We start from the raw sequence: 24,766 nt of genomic DNA on the forward strand, positions 1-24,766 counted from the left end.
AGCCGGTTCCCATCCACTCTCATATTTGTCGACTTTCAAGATATATTTTTGAGAATATATCACTTAAAAATGCATTTAATTAATTATAATTTAATATTATATGAAATTTATAAAAAATCATGTAAAATGGACTTTTAAGTGTGAATTTTATATATCAGTTATAATTTTTTTCCATATCTTTCCTTCCCTTTGCTCTAAATGATTGATCAACATGTTTCTCTTTACGGTGTAATAATTCGAAGAATTTGATATTTACATGGATGTCTTTGTCTTCCCCTACCCATTTATACAAAGTAAAACTAGTGAAGTGCGTTTTATATGAGAGAGTGCATCTTAAAATAACGATAACAACTACCTAGCACAAGCAACATTACTCGAATGTTGGAACACAGGAATTCGATAGAAAAACAAAAGAGGGAGACAAAAAGGGAATTTGATTAAAGAGACAGAGATCCAAAATAAAACTTTATGATGTAGCCACCCAAAAAGGCTCCCAATTTAACAATCCTTTGTTTTCATTTTCACCTTCTTTGCACCTGCCTCTGCCAGGCCTTTGGAACCTTTTCATTCCCATTGCAGCCCCAATATCATCAGCCCTTTTTCCATCTATTCCCTCCTCCAAGTAAGCACCCTGTTCTTCCTCTTCGGCTTCATAGTTGCTATCATTTTCAAACTCTTCTTCTTTATTGTCTTCATTGTTTCCTTCGCTTTCTTCGTCGGCTGTTTCTTCTTCATAGTCAAAACTTGGAGTAGAATATTTCAAAAGGCACAGTCTAAGGCGGCCATTGCTTCGCTCAGCTTGAAAGAGAGTGCGTGTTGATGGGGCCTTGACAGCTTTGATTACCAGCCTTCCGTCTTCTCGGTGGGGCCTAACTTGAAGACATTCCGATCCACTTATCGTTGTCAGAGGAGGTGGAAAATTGAGAGATATTGCTTTCTTAGCTCCCAATAGTTGACGCAATTTATGTTGCTTCCTTGTTGGAGAATTTCCACCTTCACAATCTGATGCAGACAACTTGAAAATGCTGTCTTCAAGGATGTCACTGCCTGTCTCATTACCTAAATTCTCGGTGCACAGTTCCAAGCTCTTCTCACTTAGTGTGGACCAAGAACGCTTGACTAGAGGATGAACATAAGTGTTTTCTTTTTCTACCATCTCTTTCGAGGATTGGGGACCATTGGAGAGAAGTTGGAGGAAGCTCCAGCCACCCATGTCAGGATCTGAGGATGTATGCTTGTCATGAAGAGATACGGTTTTGTTGCTAATCTCTTCATAACAGCATTTCTCCTCGATTTCTTTGGTGTTCGAATCAAAGAAACATGATTTAATGGCTAACTCGAACGGTTGGCAGAAGTGAGGTCTTGCTGACGACAACGTTAGCCTTAGTGCTCTAGGCTCAACCAGCTGTGACTCGAGACATGACTGCGGGCCTTGGCGGCAAACAATCGTTGCCATAAAGATAAAACCGGCGAGCCGGAATGATAGAAATATAGTTTACTGTTTAGAGAAATGAAAAGCAGATGACAAAAATATGAAAACTAGAAGTGTAAGGAGGCAGAGGAAAACAGAGTTAGAGGTTTTTGAGGAAAGAAAGGGAGGGGAAAAGGACGTTGCATATGAGGGATAAGCGAGAGGTGGGGTGTGAATTTGTAGTGGCCTAAAAGTGCCAAGAGGTACAGTGTACAGAGAGGTTGGGACTTCGGAGGGGGGCTTTTTACACCACTTGAATTATACTATTCTTCAATCTTCCACACACTGACAAAGAGAATAAAGGAACAGAAAAAAAAAAAAAAAAAGGAAGTATTCTATTTAATATATATTTATTTATTTCTAACTTAAATTGGTTGAATTAGAATTTCAGCAACGAAGTTCTTCTAAAAATCTCATATGGGGCAGAATTTAAGTCGGCTGGTGACGTCTTTATCTTGGGCATGAATGTAGTTTAAAGAGAAACAGATGGGGTGTAACATTGCTCCAAATTTACCATCTTTGCTATTCTCTTCCAAAAGAAAGCCAACAAAAGGACAGGACATGTAGGATTCTCCCATATATTTCCTGATACTGTGATAGTGATTGTTCTCTTATCTTCTTTTTTACTTTTATTGAAAGCCCAAAACACAATCCATCGTTTCATGTATGATTCATATGTTTTAAGAGTCAAAACCTATGTTGATTGCATTCAAAAAAGAGGAATAATAATATGCTACTATCAGCCCACAGCCTTTGAATTCTCCGGGCAGTAAAGTTACATAAATGGACATGAATTCCGGCAGACCAAATTTGAGAATTGACCAAAACTCCACTTCTTTATGCTAAAATACGACCCAGCAGACCAACAAAGTGAAGGGCAAGCTTGTCAAAACTGCAATGTTTGGCTTTGATTAGGATGGGAAATAAAATGAATGCTTCGTGGATCTATAATTATGTTTGGGAAAAATAGGTGTTTGGACCGACAGCCTCCTACCCCACCGTGGATTTAAACAATGGCAAAACCAGTGAGTCCCACCGGAAATGACTTTGCCAAGTTATTCAAATATAGTCATGTTACTCCACATTGTTTCACTGTTTTTATTTTGATGGATTATTCATTCAAGGAATATACGGTTGCTTCCATCATCTACTCTGCACACTTAATTTGAAACTTCAGGTTGGTTGAGTTTGGTTTGTGTTAACATCATTCTATTCTGGCTGTGGTTTCATCAACTCAAAAAACTTTTGAAAAAGAAAGAAGTGATCCACCACTAACTCATCCCTTTAGTTTGTCGGCTAGGTGCTGACCTATGAATGGTATACACAAAATCTCTCACTCTCTCTCTCTCTCTCACTCTCTCTCTCTCACTCTCTCTTTCTCTCTAAAAAGAAGGAAAAGAAAAGAAATAAAATCATCAACAAGAGTGAAAATGAAAAAAAATAATAATAATGAAGAAGGTAGGTCAAATGTGTAGACAAAGGTAGGCCATGTGTGTAGACAACAAATGACCTACCCTAAAAACGTTTAAAGAATGCAAAGTTTCCTTAGGATACAAAACCTGGTGTTAGGACTCACTACTAGTTAAGGGATCTGCGGCTGTGGGTTTCGTAGAATAGAAAAGCTGGCGGGGTTCCTAGCAGTAGCACCATTTCGACCAAAAAGGATGTAGCTGGCATCCTGATTTTGAACATCACGGTATGTACCACCCATACTGTACAACAACTTTTGCGATTCTGCCTTTCTCTGATCACACATGCATGGGCAAGCACAGATTTTGTACCAAAAAGAAAAAAAAAAAAAGAAAAACCTTGTTTACATTTTCTCTCACATTCCGTTAGTTTTTTGTTTATTTTTAGTTGGGGCTTATGAGGGGAAGAAAGATGAGAAATTCAGTCTGACATTTATCTGGAAGCCAAGAATGACCCAGGAAGAACAGCTAAGAGCTCATGATGCACCAGACAAGACGGTAGTTTTCGGGAAAATATTTTTCGCATATTATTTTTCCTTTGTCTAAACATTTCTAAAGTAGGACAACAAAAGTAAGCATAATTTATACAAATACTCTGCTTTCAGGTATATTTTACCCCACGGATAACCTCTGGCTTCTTTGTGGTCAGTTATATGCTTGACATCCCAAAGATAAGCCAGTCAGATTGTGAAAAGAGTAAATGCGTGGTGGATGCTTCTAGGAAGATGTTTCGTAAAATATGTCATGTTTCTGTATTTTCCCATTTTCTATATGAATTTCAAACAAATATTATGGCCATTATCAAGCAGACCTTCAAGCAGGCAGGCTTGACTTCTATCTTTGTCCATGTTATATGACCGAAAGCAGATAATAACTATAATATGGCATCTGATAAAGCAATAGCCCACAAGTGACTTTTACACTTGTGACTCCTTTTATTGTTTAATGCACATAAAGTCTGAAGCTTATCCACTCAACTAAGGAATTATTTTTTGAGGAAAAAAGACAATAAAATTAATAATAGAATCATTCACCACTAGATTTATTAGAACAAAAATTAGAAACCATATTGTCATATCTGTCGGATAAAAAGTTCTAGGCTTCAATTTATGTTTGATGGTCCTTGATTTACAAGAAAAAACATTTATGAGCATTTGATTTACGGATTATGAGTTTTTTTTTTTTTTTTAAGGAATCTAACTTTTCATAATGTAATTTTAACATTTAATTTGTGAAATGTGATTTTATGAAGGTTTTCAAGATTATTAATAGTGTTAAGGAATAAATAGCTTAGAATTAAAAACTCTCATCCTTTTAAGATTTTTTTAAATTTATGACGAAATATAAAATTTGTCTCACTTTTACGTTCAATATTTAGTGTTTATTATATCCTTCAATATCTTAAAAATTGCACCATAACTCAAAACTCAATCAAACATGCCTAAAAGCATTAAAACCTCAACGGCTCAACATTTGACACCTTGTTCACATATAAAAATATATTATTTTATACAAAATAAAAATTAATTTAATTAATTTAAATTATTTTTTAATTGATTATTGTATAATTAATTTGATTTTATTTAATAAAAATATAATAAAAAATTTATTAAACATATGTATATTATGTCAATAATATTTTAATTATTCGAAACAAAATAAACGTTTGTAATAAAATATTTATTTTTAATTAATATTTAGATTGAAAAATATTTTATACTCAATATATAAAATGTATTAATAAATTATAAAATAGATATTTATTTTATTCGATATCAAACAAATGTTTACAATAAACTATTTATTTTAAGATGATAAAAAAATTTAAAAGATTTAGCCAACAATTTAGAACATGAAACGTGCTATCAAAAAAAATATATTTAAAAAAAAAAAAGAGTTTTTTACATATTAAATTACTTATTTATTTAATATATAAATGATTTAACAAATTAAATAAATATGTGACATTTTACATGTTAAATTAATACACAAAATGTAATTTCTATGTTACATATCAAAGAAAAGTCATTTTAATGGAATAGATGATGGTCATCTTTATAAAACAGATAGCGGTTGTTATAAATAATCATACAATCATTGTTCTATGAAATTGATGACAGTTGTTATAAATAACCATTGTCTTTTTATAATTTTATAATACATAATTAATAGTGATAAATACAATAATTTTATAATAACAAGATATTATATGATTTAAAAGAATATATATAATATATTAAATGGGACACTTTTCATGTTAAATTAATATATAAAATGTAATTCATATATTATAAATTGAAGGAGAAAAGTCATTTCAGTGGAATAAATGACAGCTATTATGAACATCCTTTTAGAGAATAGATGATGGTTGTTATAACAATCATAATTTTATTATAATTTTATAACAAGTAATTGATAATGATAAATGCAATAATTTTATAATAACAAAATATCTTATGATTTGAAAAAGTATATAGTGTATATTAAAATTGTCTTTCAATTATAAAAAAATAATAATTTTATTAATAAGAGTATTATAATATTTAAAAACAATAATCTAAATGACATATTATGTTTAATTTTTAACTAAAGAATCAAAAAATGAATAAAAATGTAATAGAGAATCGCTAAAAAGTTTGATAAAACATTTATCGAAATAATTCGATCGAATGTAAAATATTAAATTTTTTATTTTAAAATTAATTTATATTACTCACATATCATATTATTATTTCCATCTTTAATTTTTGAATTTGGAGTTGGGTCCAATTTAAGATATGAATTTGTACAAAAGAAATTCTTCCTTTATTCAAAACCTTATTACATGCTTTGCCATCAATGTGGATTAAAATACTAAATCTATACTAATAAAATTCAGGATTGAATTAGCATCATTAATCAAATAATTCTATCTCATTCAAGGATAATTGCAAAAAATTTAAGTAAATTAAAATATGCATGTCCTTTTATAAAACAAAGGGTAATTGTTATTTATGTGTTAATAAATATATTATAAAAATATTAAATAAATTATTTTATAAATATCAGATGTTATTCATAACAAGTTATCAAAGATAATATAATAAAATAATTTATTACGTGATTTTAAATTTTATGAACCAAACATTAAAATCTTATATTGTTTAAGGTGAACAATACACAAGAATTACTTATTCCCTTAGACTATCATTTTTCTTCCAAATCACTTATCTTCCCAAAATTTAAAAATTCACATACTAAACGCTGCTTAAGATGAGAAAAACCAAAGTCATGCAAGATGCTAGTTTATTTATATCGAAAGGGAAGAGGGGAAGGGGAGAAAAGGATGGAGAGAGAGAAAGAGAGTCAGTTATTACCCTATTCAATCTGGCCCCAGCATCCTTCCCGACATCTTCATAATTAAAGTTACAGCATCCAGTTCGAGTTGGCTTCGGGTATTTTTCCGATGATAGGTCAACATAGCTAAACATTCTTCTTGTAAAGCTTAACACATGGTTATTAAAGAACAAAAGTTTATAAGAATAATCTGAGGTTGTTACAGTTTTAATTCTACTCATCAAAGCTACTTTTTGCTCTTATCATCTCCTTCTGATTGATGAATATGGAATCCATACAACGTAAAAGGGAATAGATGCGCATTTAAACAAAATGAGGTTAGTTGTAAGCTTTTTTTATATTATGGTTTTCTTTATTATGCAAAATTCTCAAAAAAATAAAGCAAAGTGTGGATACAATATAAGATATTTACTCCATTTAGCCAAGTGGATCAACACATTACACCCTTATCTCAGGAATTATTAGTGAAAAATAAAAAAGAAAAAATAAAAGGCAAGTGGACAGGTACTTGAAAACCAAAGGCAACCTTTCCCTTAATATCTATTGTCTAGCTATGTGGTCCTAATTCCTAAAGCAGTTGCGCATAAAACTAAAATAAAGAAGCCTAGTAACCTTAGGTAGCTCTAAACGAGCATTCTTTTCAGCCCTCTCCTAGTGCAAAAGCTTCCTTATTATTGAGCTAACAATAATTATATATACCAACTGAAAGACAAAAAGCATGAGCATAATATTTGCACCAGAGTCTAACTGGTTTCTTCTATTTTATTTAACTCTATTGCCTTTGCGACAGAGAAAGAGAATGAAATTTGCATCAGAATCCATCAACGTTTGTTTGATTTTGTTTTAAGTAATGGAGAATCACTAACCAAGAATACGTCATGTCTCCTTGGCATTAATTGAAGCCTTTAAATTTTTTTTTTTTCCCATAATCCATATTATAATCAAGCCTATACTAAGAAAGATGAGAATCAATTCACAGCTGAAGTAAGCACGTACAAAGAACCTTCCTACCTTTTCTGACCATGTTAGTGTCAACTTTCCGACCCATTTTAAATTTTTTTAATTTTTTTAATTTTTTTAAAACTCAAAAAGGGCAATAGAAAGAAAACAGGGAGAGACTACATAATCCATGACATACATGTTATAAAACTAATGGTCAATTATCACTAATTACAAGGTAAGAATAAATTTATGCATTGAGCCCATGAAAGAAATTTAGAAATGGAATGTGAACATCACAGTCGAAGGTTAGCTTTACGGACAGTGACAAAACTTTGGATCTATTTCTCAACCAGTGGATATGATTAAGCAACCAACGATGCACTACAACCACTATTATGATTATCAATATTTTATTTATAATTAAAGTAGATTATCTATCACCTTCAAGCTCCTCTTTTAATCTAAAATTTAAAGTAATATTGATGAATAAAAGTACCATGTGATAAAGTTTATACAGAAACTTAGAAAGCTTACAAATTTGTCAGTTGCAGGACTTTTTCAAGAAGATGTATTGATTAAGTTCCGAGAAAGGAAGAAACCTCTGCTTCATTAGCACAATATGTTTGAAAGTACTGCACGATAATCCTTGCCACAATTTACCTCTGAGCTTGGAAACATATTCCTCCTTTTTTGTGCCTATTTAGCGAAAGAAAAGTCAGTTATTGATCAAAGCTTTAAATAAGACAGCCACCTTAGAAGTACCACAATAACAAATAAGACTCGAGTTTTCCAAAAAGGCCTCTTAACATCAGCGGCACTAAAGTTTAAAACAGTCAAATGAACGAAACAAATTTTAATGCCTGTGTTACAAAGCCATGGAAAATTTTCTATCTGCATGGGGTGCCCTTTCAATCCTTACTTGACACAGCATGCTCATAAACATGTCGACTGCAGCACGTGACAGTATACTACTTGGGCAGTCATTACTCAGAGAAATCATAATAGATTAAATAAACTAGTTGACCACACACTTCTAGGAACCCAAATCTAATTCTGCGGCAAACATGAGAAATAATCCATAACATATATCTTGATAATTTCAAGTAAACTCAAAAAATTGAAAAGATAATTTGGAGTACATCAACCCTACAAAATTTGATCTTTTAGTTCATTTATCAAATTCAATGGTTGCCAAAGATATCAAATATCATGCACTTTCAAGTGATTACTCAAGGTTTGACAATTCAAACAAAAGAATAATCTTCTTTTACATGAGATGATCTGAACAATCAGTCAACACTGACAAGCAATTGAGAATATGGTTGTAAGAAAACAGCTTGAAGCATGTTGCCTTAGGCGAAATGTATTTATCAGCATAGGCATGATAGCTACTGCTTTAAGATCAGTGACTCATCAACCTGAATTACTATCATGAACTTCATTCTTTCATAAAACGTTCTACATCATTTTTAAAACTTTTACTCATTGCTATTCAGAAAGATTGTTTACTTGACTATGAAACCTCTTTATTAAAATAAAATAAATATTTCTGTATCTCGTGTGGTTTAGATATTCTCTCTCCCTTTTCTTCTTTTGGGTGGTTACCCCTTCAAAGCACAGAGGTCGAGTCTTGTTTTCCGTAAACTATACACTAATCTTAAATGATCAATGATAGATTTATACATTCACCCAATGTTATCACTAATGTTATTGTTCATAATAAATCTGGAAAAATTAGGCATTAAAAATTTCAACTGCTACAGAAGTTAAAACCAAGAAACTGAAAAGCATCATGACTAACAACTAATTTTGCAACAATAAAATATGGTCTCTCTGAGTTGCTTCTAGTTCCCTGAAAATGGTAGAGATGTTGAAACGATGTTGCACCGTGGAGATTTTATTAAATCATTAATCATATTAAAGGCTGTTATGCAAAGTGCAAACTGGGCCATAATCTTCATTTATGCCCCTATGTGAGAAATGTTGTTACTGACTCTATCTAAGCGTGATTTACATGTTTTGAAATAGATAGCTTGCCAATCGATATTTATTGTGCTTTACTTACAATTAGTTCAGTGTGTGCCAGTAAGAAAGAGGATTGGGCTTTCAAATTTCTAATCAATTACTTTCATGGGACAAGAATCATTTGAAATGGAATATAAGTGATGGATAATATAACAGTAACAAGGAATCAAATCACTGAATGCACGAAAAAATTGCAGCTTTTGGGAAGTTGCATAAATTCTTCAGCAGTACATAGACATGGGATTGGTGAAAGAAGGAGAAGAAGAAGACAGATTAGAAATTTATTCCTGAAGAGCACTGAACATTAGCAGAATTAGAATGTTGGAAGAATCAACAAAAGGGATTGTATGCTAGAGATGTAAAACTGACAAGTTGAAGTTATAGACCAAGATTTGCTGAAAGGGTCTGATTAGTAATATCCTAAAAATAAAGAATTGGAAGTCAGAGAACCACAAATTCTATTGTAAACAGGCATAGAAATTTAGATACAATACAATGTCAGAATAGCAGATGCATGCTACTAGTGATGGAAATTAGGACGTGAGCACATCAAGTAACAAAAGCACTACAAAGCAATAAGACAATGAATGTGTCAAGACCAACTTAGCTAAACTATAATTGACAAGAACATTATTGCAAGTTATGCTATAAGTTTGGAGAAGGGAATTCTTGAAGAAGAATGCTTCTTAATTTAAATGTATAACATCGCAAGTTATGTCATTTAATGTGTGCAGGGCTTCCTTGCAAGATGAATCATTCGACACTCTTAGGAATTCTCTTTTTCTATTTTCTTTTCTCTTAACCGATATGCTACTTCTTCTCAGGCTGTCACTTTTAAACAATTCATATTAACAAATAAAACAGAAACGCTCACTAATGTTCTTTCACTTGGACTTATTACAAGGTTTCTCTATACTCCAAATGCTTTGAACTACACTTCAAAAGTAAAAGCACATTCTTTAGCGGCTAATTTGATAATGGAAGGAGTTATGGAGAATAAAACTATGTTGTGGCAATTTAATAGCATTAAACAAGAAATTGTACTTTGTTTTGGTTAGCAACAAATTTTTCAAAAATGGAATTCATAAGAATAGCTTGTCTGTTAACATATTCTAATTAGCATCATGGAAAAAAAAAGCATTGCAAGATTTTCAAGCTTAACACAGCTAAGAACCAAAACAACTTTCATACACGTGCTTCCCAAAGTCCAATGTGCAGATAGATAAAGCTTCCTGAAATTTTCGATAGGTCCACTTACTATCAATAAAATCATCTGATCAACATTAGTGCACAATTCATGCAATAGCTAGGAAGAAGCTTATAAAAGATTAATTCACTCAAGAAATGCATTGAGCAACGAGGAAAGTATGCAGGAAATGATATAATCTTCAGGTCAAACAAACAGAAATAAAAAAAAAAAAATGTTTGTCTACTGAAAAGTAGTATAAGACTACAACTGCACCAGTGACTGCTAGCAAAAACTTAAAGGTGTGGCATCACACAGTGGGAAAACAGGGTATGGAATTTATTGTGCGCTTTCTGTAATTCAGGAAAATGTTTACTTGTCCAGAAAGAAGCAATAACTAAAATGTACATTGAGATTCCATAACCCATACCTCATCTTTTGTTTAAGATAGGCTCTTTCATCGCTATGGGAGCATAAACTTCGAACTACATGCTGTCAAGATAAAAAAAAAATTCAAGTAAGAAAATGCGACTTGAGATTATAGCAAACCAGAAACTGTTGGATGACAATTGGAATGTAAAATTAAATTTGATTCCAGAACCATATTATCAGACCTAAATGACGGTAAAGTTAATAATTCCATAGAGCAATTCTTTTGAACTCTAGCTGCAAGAATTCTATACAATTTAGTAGAATATACAGTTTGTTTTGTAAAGATGTGCGCATAGAATAAAATACCCTAATGTATATGAGTAGTGATTATTAAACATGAGCAACAGAACAAAGTAACCAGCCATTCCTCGTTCATAGCATCAATGAAGAATGAACTACGAGACAAAGCTACAAAGCATTCCCTTCCTATTATGACATGTTCTGAATCTGGATTCATGAACTCCTTGGGGTATGATTTTAACAAAAGCATTAAGATTGGACATTTAAAAGTGGCATGAGTTAGTATGATTCTGTTTATCAAAAGATAGGCTCATATACAAGCATAAATGTAGACAAACACCAAAAAAGATGTCATAAAAAGACAATCAGATGCATAATCTTCATTTTAAGTAGTCTAGAGAATTTGAATGTTACAATTTGTCTAGATTTTATGGCCAAAACACAGGCTGAAGCAACAAAAACAACCAAAAAAAGGACTTCATTAATCATTGTGCTTCCAAGAGAGTGAAGCTCTCTGATGGACTGAACCACCTTGTGTCATTCTGCCTTGCCACTTTAATAATTCTAACATTCAATCTGTTAATCTTTAGATTTTACAATCAAACTTATGTATTATTTCATTTAGTAGTTTTTGCCCCAAAGACAACCATTGTAGCTTTAATTTAATCCAAAACCTACGATATTTGCCTAAATTTTCAAGCGGATTTTGGTTCAAAGGTTTGCTCATCTGGCATCTTTTTTGAAATATCATTCAATTGACTGACACTGATAATATCATTTAACAAAATGCATTCAGACTAGACCATAGATAACCATGCAAGATATCAGCATCACCATAATCGTAGTCATACATAAAAAATAAAAAATGGCAATGTCCGATAGTTCATCCTAAGTTGACAAACCAAACATCCACTTTCAAATAAATGTATGGGTAATACTTGTTCAAATCGATTTTTTTAATTAATTTTCATTTGCTTCGCCACTCAATTTAAGATCATTAAATTTCAGCCATAAATTAACTTGAGCGTGCATTCTAAACCAAAAGATGAAATAGTAGACATCTCCTGCAGGATCCTAGCCCTAAATAACAATCGTATCGTATCACCATCACCATAATCATAGTCATTGTTATCATTGGTTTGAGCTTTTTTCTCTAAATAACTCAAAATGATTTCAAATTTACATTACAATTCCTACAAAAACTTATAACAAAAAAAATCGTCATTTAATACATTGTAACATTTAAATGCATTCTTTCCATAAAATTTTTCTCAATCTATTGTACTTTAATCCGGTCAGTTGTATATAAATTCATTGGGAAACGGGATTAAACAAGAATCAGAGCAATAAAATAAGCATTACTTAACCAAAAGTGCCGATAAAATAAAATACTAATGAGAAGGAAATTAACGGAACTCCAACGAAAATTAATATATATATATATCAGAAATTATGAAGGAAACTAACCTTGAAAAGAGCAGAGAGTGAAGCTGGTAGATGGCGCCATTTGCAACCAGCAAAAAAAAAAGCTGTGAATTCATATATTGGGTGCCAAAAGAGGAAAAAAAAAAAAGATTCCTTGAGGGAGGGAGCAAGAAAGGGGGGGACGCACCAATAGCTCATAGGGTGCAATTTGATCTTTTAGCCGCCATAACAAGATTGGTTTCGTGAGTGGTGTAGAAGAAATTAACTAGACATAGCAGCGGGATTAAAATCAAGCTTGTGTTTGATGTAAAAATAATGGCCGTTACAAGGTAAATCACAGCGAAAAGATAAAATCAGATTTACGCTGGGATACATATAAATAAAAAAAATAAAAAAAAATAAAAGTTATTTAAAAAAAAATACGTGTATCTCTTATTTGAATAATTAAAATTAATAAAAAATAAAAAAAAATTTAATAATCATTGTTTAATAAATAGTGAAAAAAAATAATTCATTATAATATTTTTTTTGAATTATAATCTTTTTTTATAAAGTAATCTATAATATATAAATATATCTTTATACTACTTAACTTATATAAATAAATATTTCTAAATAAAATTAAACATGTTTAATACAATAAAATATATTAGTTAGTTATTGATTTATTTTTAATTTTATGTTTAATTCAGTCTTTTAATTTACTCTGACAATAATTTGACTTATTTTGTCATTAAAACTTGAAAAATCATAAAATATTTATAAATTGTAATATTATATAAAATACTCATAAAAAATTATTTTTGTAAGAAGTGTCAATTATATAATTAAATCTAATCTCATAATAAAAATATGGATACAATAATCTTTTTATAAAAAAAAATTTTTGACTTTCCTTTACTTAGCTTTTTCTCCGAATTGGGGTATTAAAAAGTAAGGATTACAAGAAAAATTAAAGGATATTGAGTTTTCACCTATTTTGTTTCCTTTAAATTAAAAATTTATCCAAACAAAGAAAGGGTTTTTATGTTTTCATTATTTTTCATTGTTTTCCTTTTCTTTCATTCCTCTCCCTTCAATCCAAAAATAGTGTTAATTTTAAATATTTAATACTTTTATAAAATTAAAAATTATTAAATTATTTTAATATTAAATAATAATTTTCTAAAAAATAATTAATAATTAATAAAAATAATTATATTTCAAATAATTTTTATTATATTAAATTAACAAATTTATTTTAATTTTTTAAATAAAATTTTAAAATTTAAAGAAAAAAATAAAAATTAAATTGTAATAATATTTTTATATTTACAATACAAATTAAAGGGTAAAAAAGAAAGAATGGTTTACCTAGCCAATGACCAAAAATAATAGTAATCAACTAACATAATTTTTATGGCACAATTGCATTTAAATGGATGTTCAATGCCATTTGGCACATTTATGCATGCAACCATGAAAGTACAATTGCATCCAAATGAGCCATTTGTTAAGAATATATTTATGATTTTATTGAAATTTATGAAAACTAAGAAGGAAGATAACCTTTAAGAAATTGTGTTATTAATTGTATAGAGTTTTGAAGAGTTAGGTTATAACATTCAACACATAGTAAATTAGACTTCTTGACAAGTAAGGTTAAGAAAGAAGACATAGATGCCTAAAAGAAAGGCTGAACATCTATAAATTTTAGTATTTAATTCTTTATCTCAATCTCTTTACTTTTAAGATTATTATTGTGCTCAAATTTGTTGTGTTTATTTGCCTAAAAATATTGATTTGTAAATTTTGTATTTATTGGATATTAAATTGTAAAAATTCATAATCAACTAATTCATCCCCTTTTTTATTTTAATTCAATCTTTAAGCTAACAATTGGTATAAAAGCTAGTACTTTTTTTTGTAAGTCTAACAACCTAAAAGTGATTCTAAATGGCTTAAAGAATATGGTGATGAAGGAAGAACTACTATCTACAAGTTACAACAATTATGGAGAGCAACAAGAAGTGTGTCTAATGGCAATTGAAACAATTACCACATCTCTTGGTGGTGAAGATTATTCCATTGTGAGACCACCTCTCTTTGTTGGTAACAATTACTCATATTGGAAGATAAGGATGTGATTATTCATTCAAGCTAATGATTATAAAGTATGGAGAATTATTGTCAATGGTCTTCAAATTCTAATGAAGAAGGTGGATAATAGAGATGTGATCAAGCAAGAAAGTGAATGGGATGCTAATGATATGAAGATGGCTCAACTCAATGCCATAACAATGTATACAGTCTTTTGTGCATTGAAGCTTAATTAGTATAATATAGTTTTCTTGTGTGAAAATACAAAGGAAATTTAAGATAAATTGGTTATTACTCATAATGGTATTAATCAAGACAAGGAGACCAAAATTGACATGCTTACTCATGAATATGAGCTATTCAAAATGAAATTGAAAGAAACTAGTAGTGAGATGTTCAACCACTTCACCAACATCTTAAATGGTTTGAAAGCTCTTGCAAAGACATATTCTAATGTGGAGATGGTAAAGAAAATCTTGAATAGTCTACCAAAAAGCAATGAGGCAAAAGTGACAACAATTAAAGAATCCAAAGATTCTTATACACTTTATTTGAATGAACTCATAGGTTCTCTTTTTACTTATGAGATGAAGCTCAAACAGGAACAAGAACCAATCAAGAAAGGTAGAATTACTTTCAAATCAACAATTCAAAAGGAAGCAAATATTGAATAAGATGAGGTTGATGAGGATGAGGAAATGGCCATGTTTGCCAAAAGGTTCAATAAGTTTGTGAAGATGAATAAGTTCTCAAATAAAAGAAAACCACAAAAGGAAATAACCAAGGGAGAATCAAGTAGAAGAGAAAAGGACTAAGTTGTTTGCTATGAATACAACAAACTGGGTCATATCAAATTTAATTATCCTTTGAGGAAGAAGAAAAATTCAATGAAGCCAAAGAAGAAAGCAATTGCAACATGGAGTGATAGTGACTTCTCTGATGATGAATTAAATGAGGAGAAAGTGGCCAACTTATGTCTTATAGCTCTTGATAAGCCCAAGGTAATTTCTAATCCAAATGATTTAAATTCATACACATTTGATAAATCATAAGATGCTTTTGATGAATTAGTTATAGAATTTAAAAGCATGAACACGAAGTATAGAAAAATGATTTCTAAGTTAAAAGTAGAAAATAAGCTTTTGAATAAGGCAGAGAATGATTTTGAAAAGGAAATTGAGCTTTTGAAATTGAATGTTGATGGTTTGACTAAGAAAAATGTGAATTTACAAAATTCTTTTACTAAATTCTATGTGGGACATCAGAAGCTAAATGATATACTTGAAACTTAAAGAGCATTTTTTGATAAAGATGGATATAATGGTAGTGACAAAGAAACTCATTTGAAGAATTTTCTTATTAAATCAAATGATTCATCTAGTACATGTGCATATTGTCATAAATTGGGTTATTTTATGTAATATTGTTTATTGAAGAAAGTCACTCATAGAGGTAAACTCATTAGAAATTTATGGATTCCAAAAAGAGTTAACACATTTTAAGATGAGATTACTAGGATGAAGTGGATTCTAAAAGGCATAAGAATTGTGAGTACTAACACTCAAGGAACCAAGAAAGTTTGGATACCCAAAACAAAGGTTTGATTATGTACTTGTAAGTAAATGAGTATTGCTATAAGGCAAATTCAAGCAAGAACAATCCATGGTGCCTTTATAGTGGATACCGAAAGCATATGACCAGAGACGAGGTCTAATTCAAGGATTTAAAGGCTAAAAGTGGAGGAGATGTTACATTTGGAGAAAACTCTAAAGATCAAATTGAAGGAAATGGTTCTATTAGTAACAATTCTTTTACTACTATTGAAAATATTTTACTTGTGAGAAGACTCAAGTATAATTTACTTAGTATTAGCCAATTGTATGATAAAAGACTTAAAGTTGTGTTTGAATCCATTGTTTATCAAGTGATTGATATCAAAACTAATAAACTAGTTTTTATTGGAAATCATTAAGAAAATGCTTATGTGGAGCATTTGAATGATCTATCTTCTAAAAATATTTGTTTTATGGCTCAAAAAAAAAATCAAAGTTGAACTTGGCATAGAATACTTGGAAATGCAAGTATGCATGTAATTTCTAAGCTTTCTCAAAATGATTTGGTTGTTGGTTTACAAAAACTGAAATTTGAAAATGACAAGATTTGTGATGCATGTGCTAAGGAAAAATATGAAAAAATTTCTTTCAAACCTAAAAATTGTATTTCAGCTACTAGACCACTTTAACTTCTTCATATTTATCTTTTTGGTCCTACTAGGATAATTAGCCTTGGTGGTAAACAATATGGGTTTGTTATTGCTGATGGGTTTGTTATTACTGGTAAACAATATGGGTTTGTTATTACTATATATACATGGATTCTCTTATTGCATTCAAAGAATGAAGCTTTGGAAAAATTCATCACTTTTAGCAAACAAATACAAAATAAAAAAGGTTATTCAATTTCTAGTATTAGAAGTGATCATGGAAAAGAATTTTGAAAATCTTGGCTCTAATGAGTTTTGTAGTGAAATGGTATTAGTCATAATTTCTCTACTCCTAGAACTCTTTAACAAAATGGGATAGTAAAAAGCAAAAATAGAACTTTAGAAGAAATGGTTAGAATTATGCTTTGTGAAAATAATTTATCTAGATATTTTTGGGCGGGAGCCATAAATATCTCTTGTTATATTATAAATAAAGCTATAACTATGCCAATCTTGAAGAAAACTCTCTATGAAATTTTTAAAGGAAAAAGGCCTAATATAAGCTATTTTCATCCTTTACAAATGGTTTATTTTGAACAATGCAAAATATAATTTTGAAAATTTTGATACAAAAGGTGATGAAAGCATTTTCCTAGGCTATTCTTTGAATTTAAAAGCTTATAGAGTCTTTAATAAAAGAACATTAGTTGTTGAATAATCCATACATATTACTTTTTATGAGTCTAATCCTCCTCCAATATAAGTATCTCTTAATGTAGGAATACTTTAAGAAAATATCAATGATACATCACATGATATTGAAGAGAACAATGAAAGAGAAGATAATGAATTTCTAAAAGAACCACAACAAATAAAGCATGAACCTAATCACCATAGAGAATGAAGGTAGGTTAAAGACAATTAGATTATTGGTGATCCATCTTAAAGAGCAATAACTAGATTTTCTTACAATGTATATAATTATGTTGCTTTTCTTTATAATATTGAACCTAAGAACATAGATGAAGCCTTAAGAGATGATCATTGGATTTTGGCTATGCAAGAAAAGTTGAACCAATTTGAAAAAAGCCTAGTATGGAACTTTGTACCTAGACCAAGTGATCATCCTACTATAGTCATCAAGTGGGTTTTTAGGAATAAGTGGATGAACGTGGTAATGTTGTTAAAAACAAAGCTGGGTTAATGGCTCAAGGTTATAGTCAAGAAGAAGGAATTGATTATGATGTAACCTATGCCTCGATTGCAATGTTAGAAGATATTAGAATGTTGTTTGCATTTTCATGTTTTAAAAATTTCAAACTATTTTAAATGGATGTCAAAAACGCACTTTTAAATGGTTTTGTAAATGAAGAGGTATATGTAGAGCATCTTTCTAGTTTTGAAAATCCTCAATTTTCATATTATGTTTACAAATTGAAAAAAGCTTTGTATTATTTAAAACAAGCTCCTAGAGCTTGGTATGAAAGATTGTCAAAATTTTTGATTGAAAATAGTTTTAATAGAGGGAGGTTGATGCTAAACTTTTTATTAAAACAAAAAGAAATGACATTCTCACTATGCTAGTATCTGTTGATGATATTATATTTTGTGTTACTAATAAATTCTTTGCCAATAGTTTACTAAGACTATGTAAGGTGAATTTGAAATAAGCATGATGGGAGAGCCTACATTTTTCTTGAAATTACAAGTAAAGCAAACAAAAGATGAAACCTTCATCCATAAAGCCAAATACATGAAAAACTTGCTCAAAAGGTTAAGATTGGAGGAATCAAAGCCTTAATTAACACCTATGTGTTAATTCTAAATTATATAGGTTTATGATTGGTTCATTGCTATATCTTACTGCAAGTAGACTCGATATAATATTTAGTGTGTGCTTATATACTAGATTTCAATCATCAGCTAGAGATTCACATTTACATGTTGTTAAATGTATTTTTAAATACCTTAAGGATATTCTTAATCTCGACTTGGGGTTTCTAAAAGGAAAATATTTTGCTTTGCATGCTTATTTTGATATAGATTTTGGTGGTTATAAAATTGATAGAAAAAGCACCTCTGATACTTGTCAATTTTTGGAATATGTTCATATCATGGTTTCCAAGAACCAAAATAGTTTTGCTCAATCCATAACCGAAGCTAAATATGTAGCGGCTGGTAGTTGTTATGCTCAAGTTTTATGGATTAAATAACAATTGGAGGATTTTGGAATTACCATGGATCACATTCCTATTAAATGTGATAATACTAGTACCATTAATCTCACCAAAATTTCAATTCAACACTCAAGAACCAAGCATAATGAAATTAGACATCATTTCATTAGAGATCATGTTTAAAAGGGTAATATTGTACTTCAATATGTTGATACCTTTAGCTAATATTTTTACAAAACCCCTTGATAGAGATAGATTTTACACAATAAGAGGTGAACTCGGTATGGTGAATGCTCTTCGAATTCTTGATTAATTGATATATTTATGCCTTGCTTGAACAAATGTGTGTTTATTTTGATATACTTTTGATAACTTGTTTATGATCATATTTGTGATTATTCGATGCATATTAATTGAAACATTCTTGCAAAATTCATTTTAAAAAAATTGTTACATGAGGAATCGATGAATCTTGTTAAAGATCAATCGATTGGTTTTCTTCCAGTCGTCAAATTTATTAAAGAAATCATGAATTGATTGATCCCCCTAAGGGACCCGATCGATTGGGTTGGCTGGCAAAATGAAAAACACATCGTTTTTGGCTTGAAATTTTAGTTCTTCTTCATTAAAACCCTACCCGACCCTCATTACTTTTCTTCCTTATTTCATTGTTTCTTTAAACCCTAAGTTTTGCTCTCCCAAATTCACCAAAACTCATCTTTTTCAAGCAAAATTTCTTACAAATTTCTTCATATATCATTGATTTCTTGCAATACTTTCATCAAACTCTATCAAAGTCATCCTAAAATAATTCTACACATTTCTCTCTTTAGATTTTTTTTTATCTCTTTTTTCAAAATCCTTCTTTCACTCAATCTTTTTACTCCTCACAAACATATATCACTTCATATCACCTACATTCACAAATTCCTTCATCAATTTCACTAAACCCTACCTATTTTCTCTATTCCAATTTTTTCATGGCACCTAAAACAATAACCCTACTTGCCATACAGAGAAATCCACCAAAAAGAGCCTTCAGCTCATCAATCAAGTCTTTTTTTCAACCAAAATTTTGAGAGCCTTACAACAAAAGAGCGATATGAGACTCATTTTGCTCATAGAGAAGTCAAGCAATGAGGGTAATTAATTTTGATTTCCTCCAATCCATTGAATTTCCACATTTACATGTTTTTGAGGAATTTGGTTAGATAAACTACTTTAGCACGCATGGAATTGTTTTTAAGAATCTATTTAGGGTATTCTATAGTAATGCAAATTGTATTAATGTTGATGGACATGTATAGGTATTATACTGATAAATTTAGAACATATGTGATAGATAGAGAAATTGTAGTGGATAAGTAATTATCGGTTGATGCATTCACGCTAGAAGATAATGGAGATACAAACATTAGGTGTGATATGCTTGGATTGGCCTAAGATATTTTTGAGAATAATGATTTGCGGATTGCTTCAACTCAAGCTTTTAGGTTATCCATGCTTGATAGATTGCTTCATTTTATAGTCACAGATGTGTTAGCAACTTTTGGAACCCAATACTGCATTATTAGGAAGCAAGATTATTGATGGATGTATAAGATTAAATATGAGGAGAAACCCAATCTTGTGCACTTCATTTCCAATGATATGATGAGGCTTTTTCAGAATAGGAACTACATTTTGTTATATGGGATAGCCATTAGTGATCTACTCAAGAGGTTGGGTATCAATATTAGAAGTGATAGATAGGCTATATTCGATCCTGTGAGTATTCTTAGAGTTCATACACCATATTCAACAAGAGGGCCCTTCTAGTCCACCACTTGATACCTAAGGAGCTTTGCAAATTCTTATGACTCAAATGAATAATTTTCACTCATTGGTTGGGGATATGAACTCTAGATTAGAAAACATAAAAGTAACCCAAAATGAGTTAGTTTCACAAGTTCAACAAGTAAGAGCTAACATTGGACAAATTAGGATTGTATAAAAGAAAATAGAGTAGCATTTTCATCATTTTCCTAGTTATCATACTCCATCTTGACCTATGCTTGATGCTAAGCCAAAGTGTTTTTCCTACATTTTTATCTTTTTGAATTTTTAATTTTCTTAAAGACAAACTTTATTGTAGCATCAACATTGGGACTTTGCATATTTTTCTTTAATGTCATGAATATCTTTCTCTCTTACATTGTGCTTAATTATATAGCCTTGAGATATTGTGTTGCGATGGAGTTGCTATTGTGTTCATAATTGTGATTATGTTAATTCTGGATATTAAGAGTTGATTGTTGCTTTAAATTGAGATTAAATGATAGTGTTGCCTTGAATTGATTGAGCAAGGTGATTTTGTAGGGATTGAATGAATAATTTTGGTTCTTTTTTACAATGGTAAAAAGGAGGAGAAGTTTGTGTATTATGAAAATTTACTAAATTGTAATATTGCTTATATGTTTCTAGCATAACAAAAAAGCGAGACTTGTGCTTCAATGAATATTTAACATTTTGCTTGTGTCTGTGTCCTATAAATGCTCTTGATATCATGATTTGCTTACTGAAAAGGGGAGACTTCTACTTTGTATATTTGTTGAAAGTTTGTTGAAAAATAGCCCTTTAATTTTGTTAATCATGCTTAAATTTAGGGGAGTCTTTTTTTTTTTTCAAAAAGAAAATGGTTTTCAAAGCAAATTTTATCTATTGGTTTTGTCATATCAAAAAGAGGGACATTATTAGCCTTAAATTGATAATGTATTTTGGAATGACAAAACAAAATTTTGCTAAAATTGAATTAAAATGATTTGAACTTAATTTAAAATTTTTTTAACTTTTTATCTATTAAAAAATGTGTTTAATTCATCTCGCATGGTTTAAAAACAAAATTGACCAAAATTGCATAGAAGAGATTGATCCCCTCCTCAAAAAGATCGATTGATTTTTTGGCTAATTTGGTATCTTATGGAATTTTTATGAAAACCAATCGATCTCCTCATTGTATGTATTGATTGGTACAAGTTTTCAAAGATAGGATAGATCCTTTCCTTATAGGGATCGATTAATTTTTTGATTAGAAGCAAAAATTGGTTTCAAAACATGAAAAGGCATAAATTAGCTAGCCTAGTGGATCGATCACTTTACAAAGGGATCGATTAGTACCCATTATGGATCATTTGGGTGTGCTTTTTCATGCCTAAAATTTGGCTTTTAAAACATGAACCAATTAATCCCCTTTGGTACAAGATTGAATGATTCAGTGTTGACAACCTTAAATAGTCATATTTTCTTGTTGATTTGTAGAGGCTTCAAGCATTTATGCAACCAACGGCTATCTTCCACTCTCTACACATAAAAAGAGGTCTTTCACCACATTACAAGCTATCAAAAGCTAAGAAAAACTTATTGCTTTCATCTACCATCTTTTCAAGTATTAAAGAACATTTATTATGTGAAAAGTACAAAAAATTTATCCTGTATATATTTCTCTCTTGATATCCTTCATAATCTTGATTTGTCTTCAAATTAGTAAATACCCAACCTTAGAAAGGTTTTTTGAATTTGCAAAATACTTCAAAACTTGTATTTTGAAGTTGTGAGCTTAAGGAGGAGGATAACTCTTAAGAGATTGTATTGTTGATTGTATAAAGCTTTGAAGAGCTAGGTTGTAATATTCAACACATAATATATTGGACTAATTGGTAAGTGAGGCTAAGGAAGAGGATGTAGGTGCCTAAAGGAAGGGCCAATCCTTTATAAATTTTGGTGTTTGATTCTCTATCTTTATCTTTTTACTTTCAAGATTATTATTATACTAATATTTTTTGTGTTTATTTGCTTAGAAACATTGATTTGTGATTTTTTTTTCATTGATTTTAAATTGTAAAAATTCATAATCAACCAATTCATCCACCTATTGATTTAATTGAAGTCTTTGAGCTAACAATTTATTTGGTGAACCCTAAATGCTAGCAAGTTCTTATCTTGTGTAAGCATTACAATCGACTGTTACAGCTTCACCACCTTATGTTTTATGCTTACTTCTATTATTTACTTTTATTCGACACTTGGTGAATCATTGGCTTCACTTTTGCCAATCTATTTTTTAGCCTACACTACATTTTCATATAATTTTGTTAGATTTTTTATTTTGTTTCATTCAAACTCCACCCATTTTTTTCCATCTAAATATAAGGTTGAAAAACTAATTTTGGTACTTGGTTTCTAAACACCCATTTCATAATCCCTGAGGGAACAATAGTTTACTCACTACTAGTATTACTTAAATGTGATCTATGCATTTGCAAGGTAAAAAGCAACAATTAGTGTGAGTTTGACTTATTCTAATTTTTGCATTAATACAAGAATGATTTCTAAATTTTGAGATGGTTTGTTTGGATTTGCAAATTTCTTTTCACCCCTATAGGATGGGAGATGCACTTTCAATGAATTTAAGGTTGGCTTATACCTTAAGCATGGGGAGAGCCATTCTTAATTAATCTTGATGATGTTTTGGGTATTTAAGTGAGAGAGTTGACCCTTAAAGGGGTTGTGAGAGGTCCTAATGGTTCCCCTCGATCCTCAATTGAACATGTACTGAGAGTAGTACTCTTTAAGGACATTGAGGATATACAAAAAGGGTGTCCCAACAAAAGACATACAAGAGGACGACCAACTATTTAATACTTTCTTCCAGAGTATTTATTTCGAGCATCTAATCTTAAAAACCATCCAGCAAGGTTCTTTTTTTTATAATAGTTTAATCTGAAACATGGAGAATGATTTTGAAGAATATTTTTTACAATCCTCAAAACCAATTACTATTTGCACACCTGAAGGTTCTTTACAGGTTTACAATATTCAGTTGTAAAAGGGACATTTCTTGCTTTTAGGTGTGGATATAACTATCGAGACTATGAAAGTACCTTTCTTTACAAATGAGAAAGCACTACCCTTTGGCTCAAAAATCAAAGTAAAAAAGAATGTTTGATTTTAGTTTTGTGAAATTGTCAACTTGACATGTCATTAACTAGGTGCAAGTTTTATAGATTTCTTTATCTTTGAGAAAGATGTTGTTGACATACTATGATGGTACCATGAGTTGCTAGTGAAAAAAAGCAACCAAGGCCCAGATCAAGATTGTGGGGCTTTGATTGCAATAAAATTTTAACATTTTATCATATCTTTTTAGTGTAATTTTTAGTAAATATTTACTTATTTCCTGAGAAATTTGGTAAAAATATTTTTAAATGCATAAATATTAATGTGTAGGTGAAAATATAAAAAATAAGGAAATTTAGAGCTTTTGGACTCATTTTGGAGAAATTTTTTTGCAAAAAGCTATATTTGGCCAAACTAGTGTGGAACTTGGTCAATTGCCATTTTTAGGAAAAATTTCCTAACTTTTCTTTATTACTTCTTTATGCATGTGATTGGGTCAATCTACAAGTGCACAGACCAAACAAGTAAAAATAGTGACATCTCGATCAAGATATCACCTAGAGATTAGGTAAAGAATTTCCTAGGTTAAAGATTTATTATCACCTTACCCTTCTATAGTTTGTTCGATTAAAGAATCAACATGAAAATTAAGCTTATCTAAGAAAATAAAATGAAACAAAGCCATGCATTATGTAAAATAAGTAAAATAACAAAATGTGCAAAAATAGTAGCCAAACTAGAATGCAATGACATGAATCATGAATTAAAATGTAAATCGAATCTAAGAGTGAAAATGATAAGTACCATGAACATGGAAAACAATAACTAAAACAAACATAACTGAAT

General features: G+C 30.3%; 1 protein-coding gene and 1 long non-coding RNA gene across 2 annotated transcripts; both read right to left on the reverse strand.

The window, feature by feature from the left end:
- Nucleotides 1–417: 417 nt before the first annotated feature.
- On the reverse strand, nucleotides 418–4,575 carry LOC111307939 (protein FANTASTIC FOUR 3). The gene has a single exon (XM_022906293.2). The coding sequence runs from the start codon at nucleotides 1,454–1,456 to the stop codon at nucleotides 467–469; it is 990 nt and encodes a 329-aa protein (XP_022762028.1). The 5' UTR covers nucleotides 1,457–4,575; the 3' UTR covers nucleotides 418–466.
- A 2,982-nt stretch (nucleotides 4,576–7,557) lies between these two features.
- On the reverse strand, nucleotides 7,558–12,714 carry LOC111307940 (uncharacterized). Its single transcript, XR_002692239.2, has 3 exons — nucleotides 12,569–12,714; nucleotides 10,860–10,921; nucleotides 7,558–7,914 (listed from the first exon to the last, which is right to left on the reverse strand). It is a non-coding gene; the product is annotated as an uncharacterized LOC111307940 (long non-coding RNA).
- Between the last annotated feature and the right edge of the window lie 12,052 nt (nucleotides 12,715–24,766).

Source organism: Durio zibethinus, chromosome 22, assembly GCF_047325235.1.
Source record: "Durio zibethinus cultivar Kanyao isolate XHJ-2024 chromosome 22, ASM4732523v1, whole genome shotgun sequence".
Taxonomy (NCBI): domain Eukaryota; kingdom Viridiplantae; phylum Streptophyta; class Magnoliopsida; order Malvales; family Malvaceae; genus Durio; species Durio zibethinus.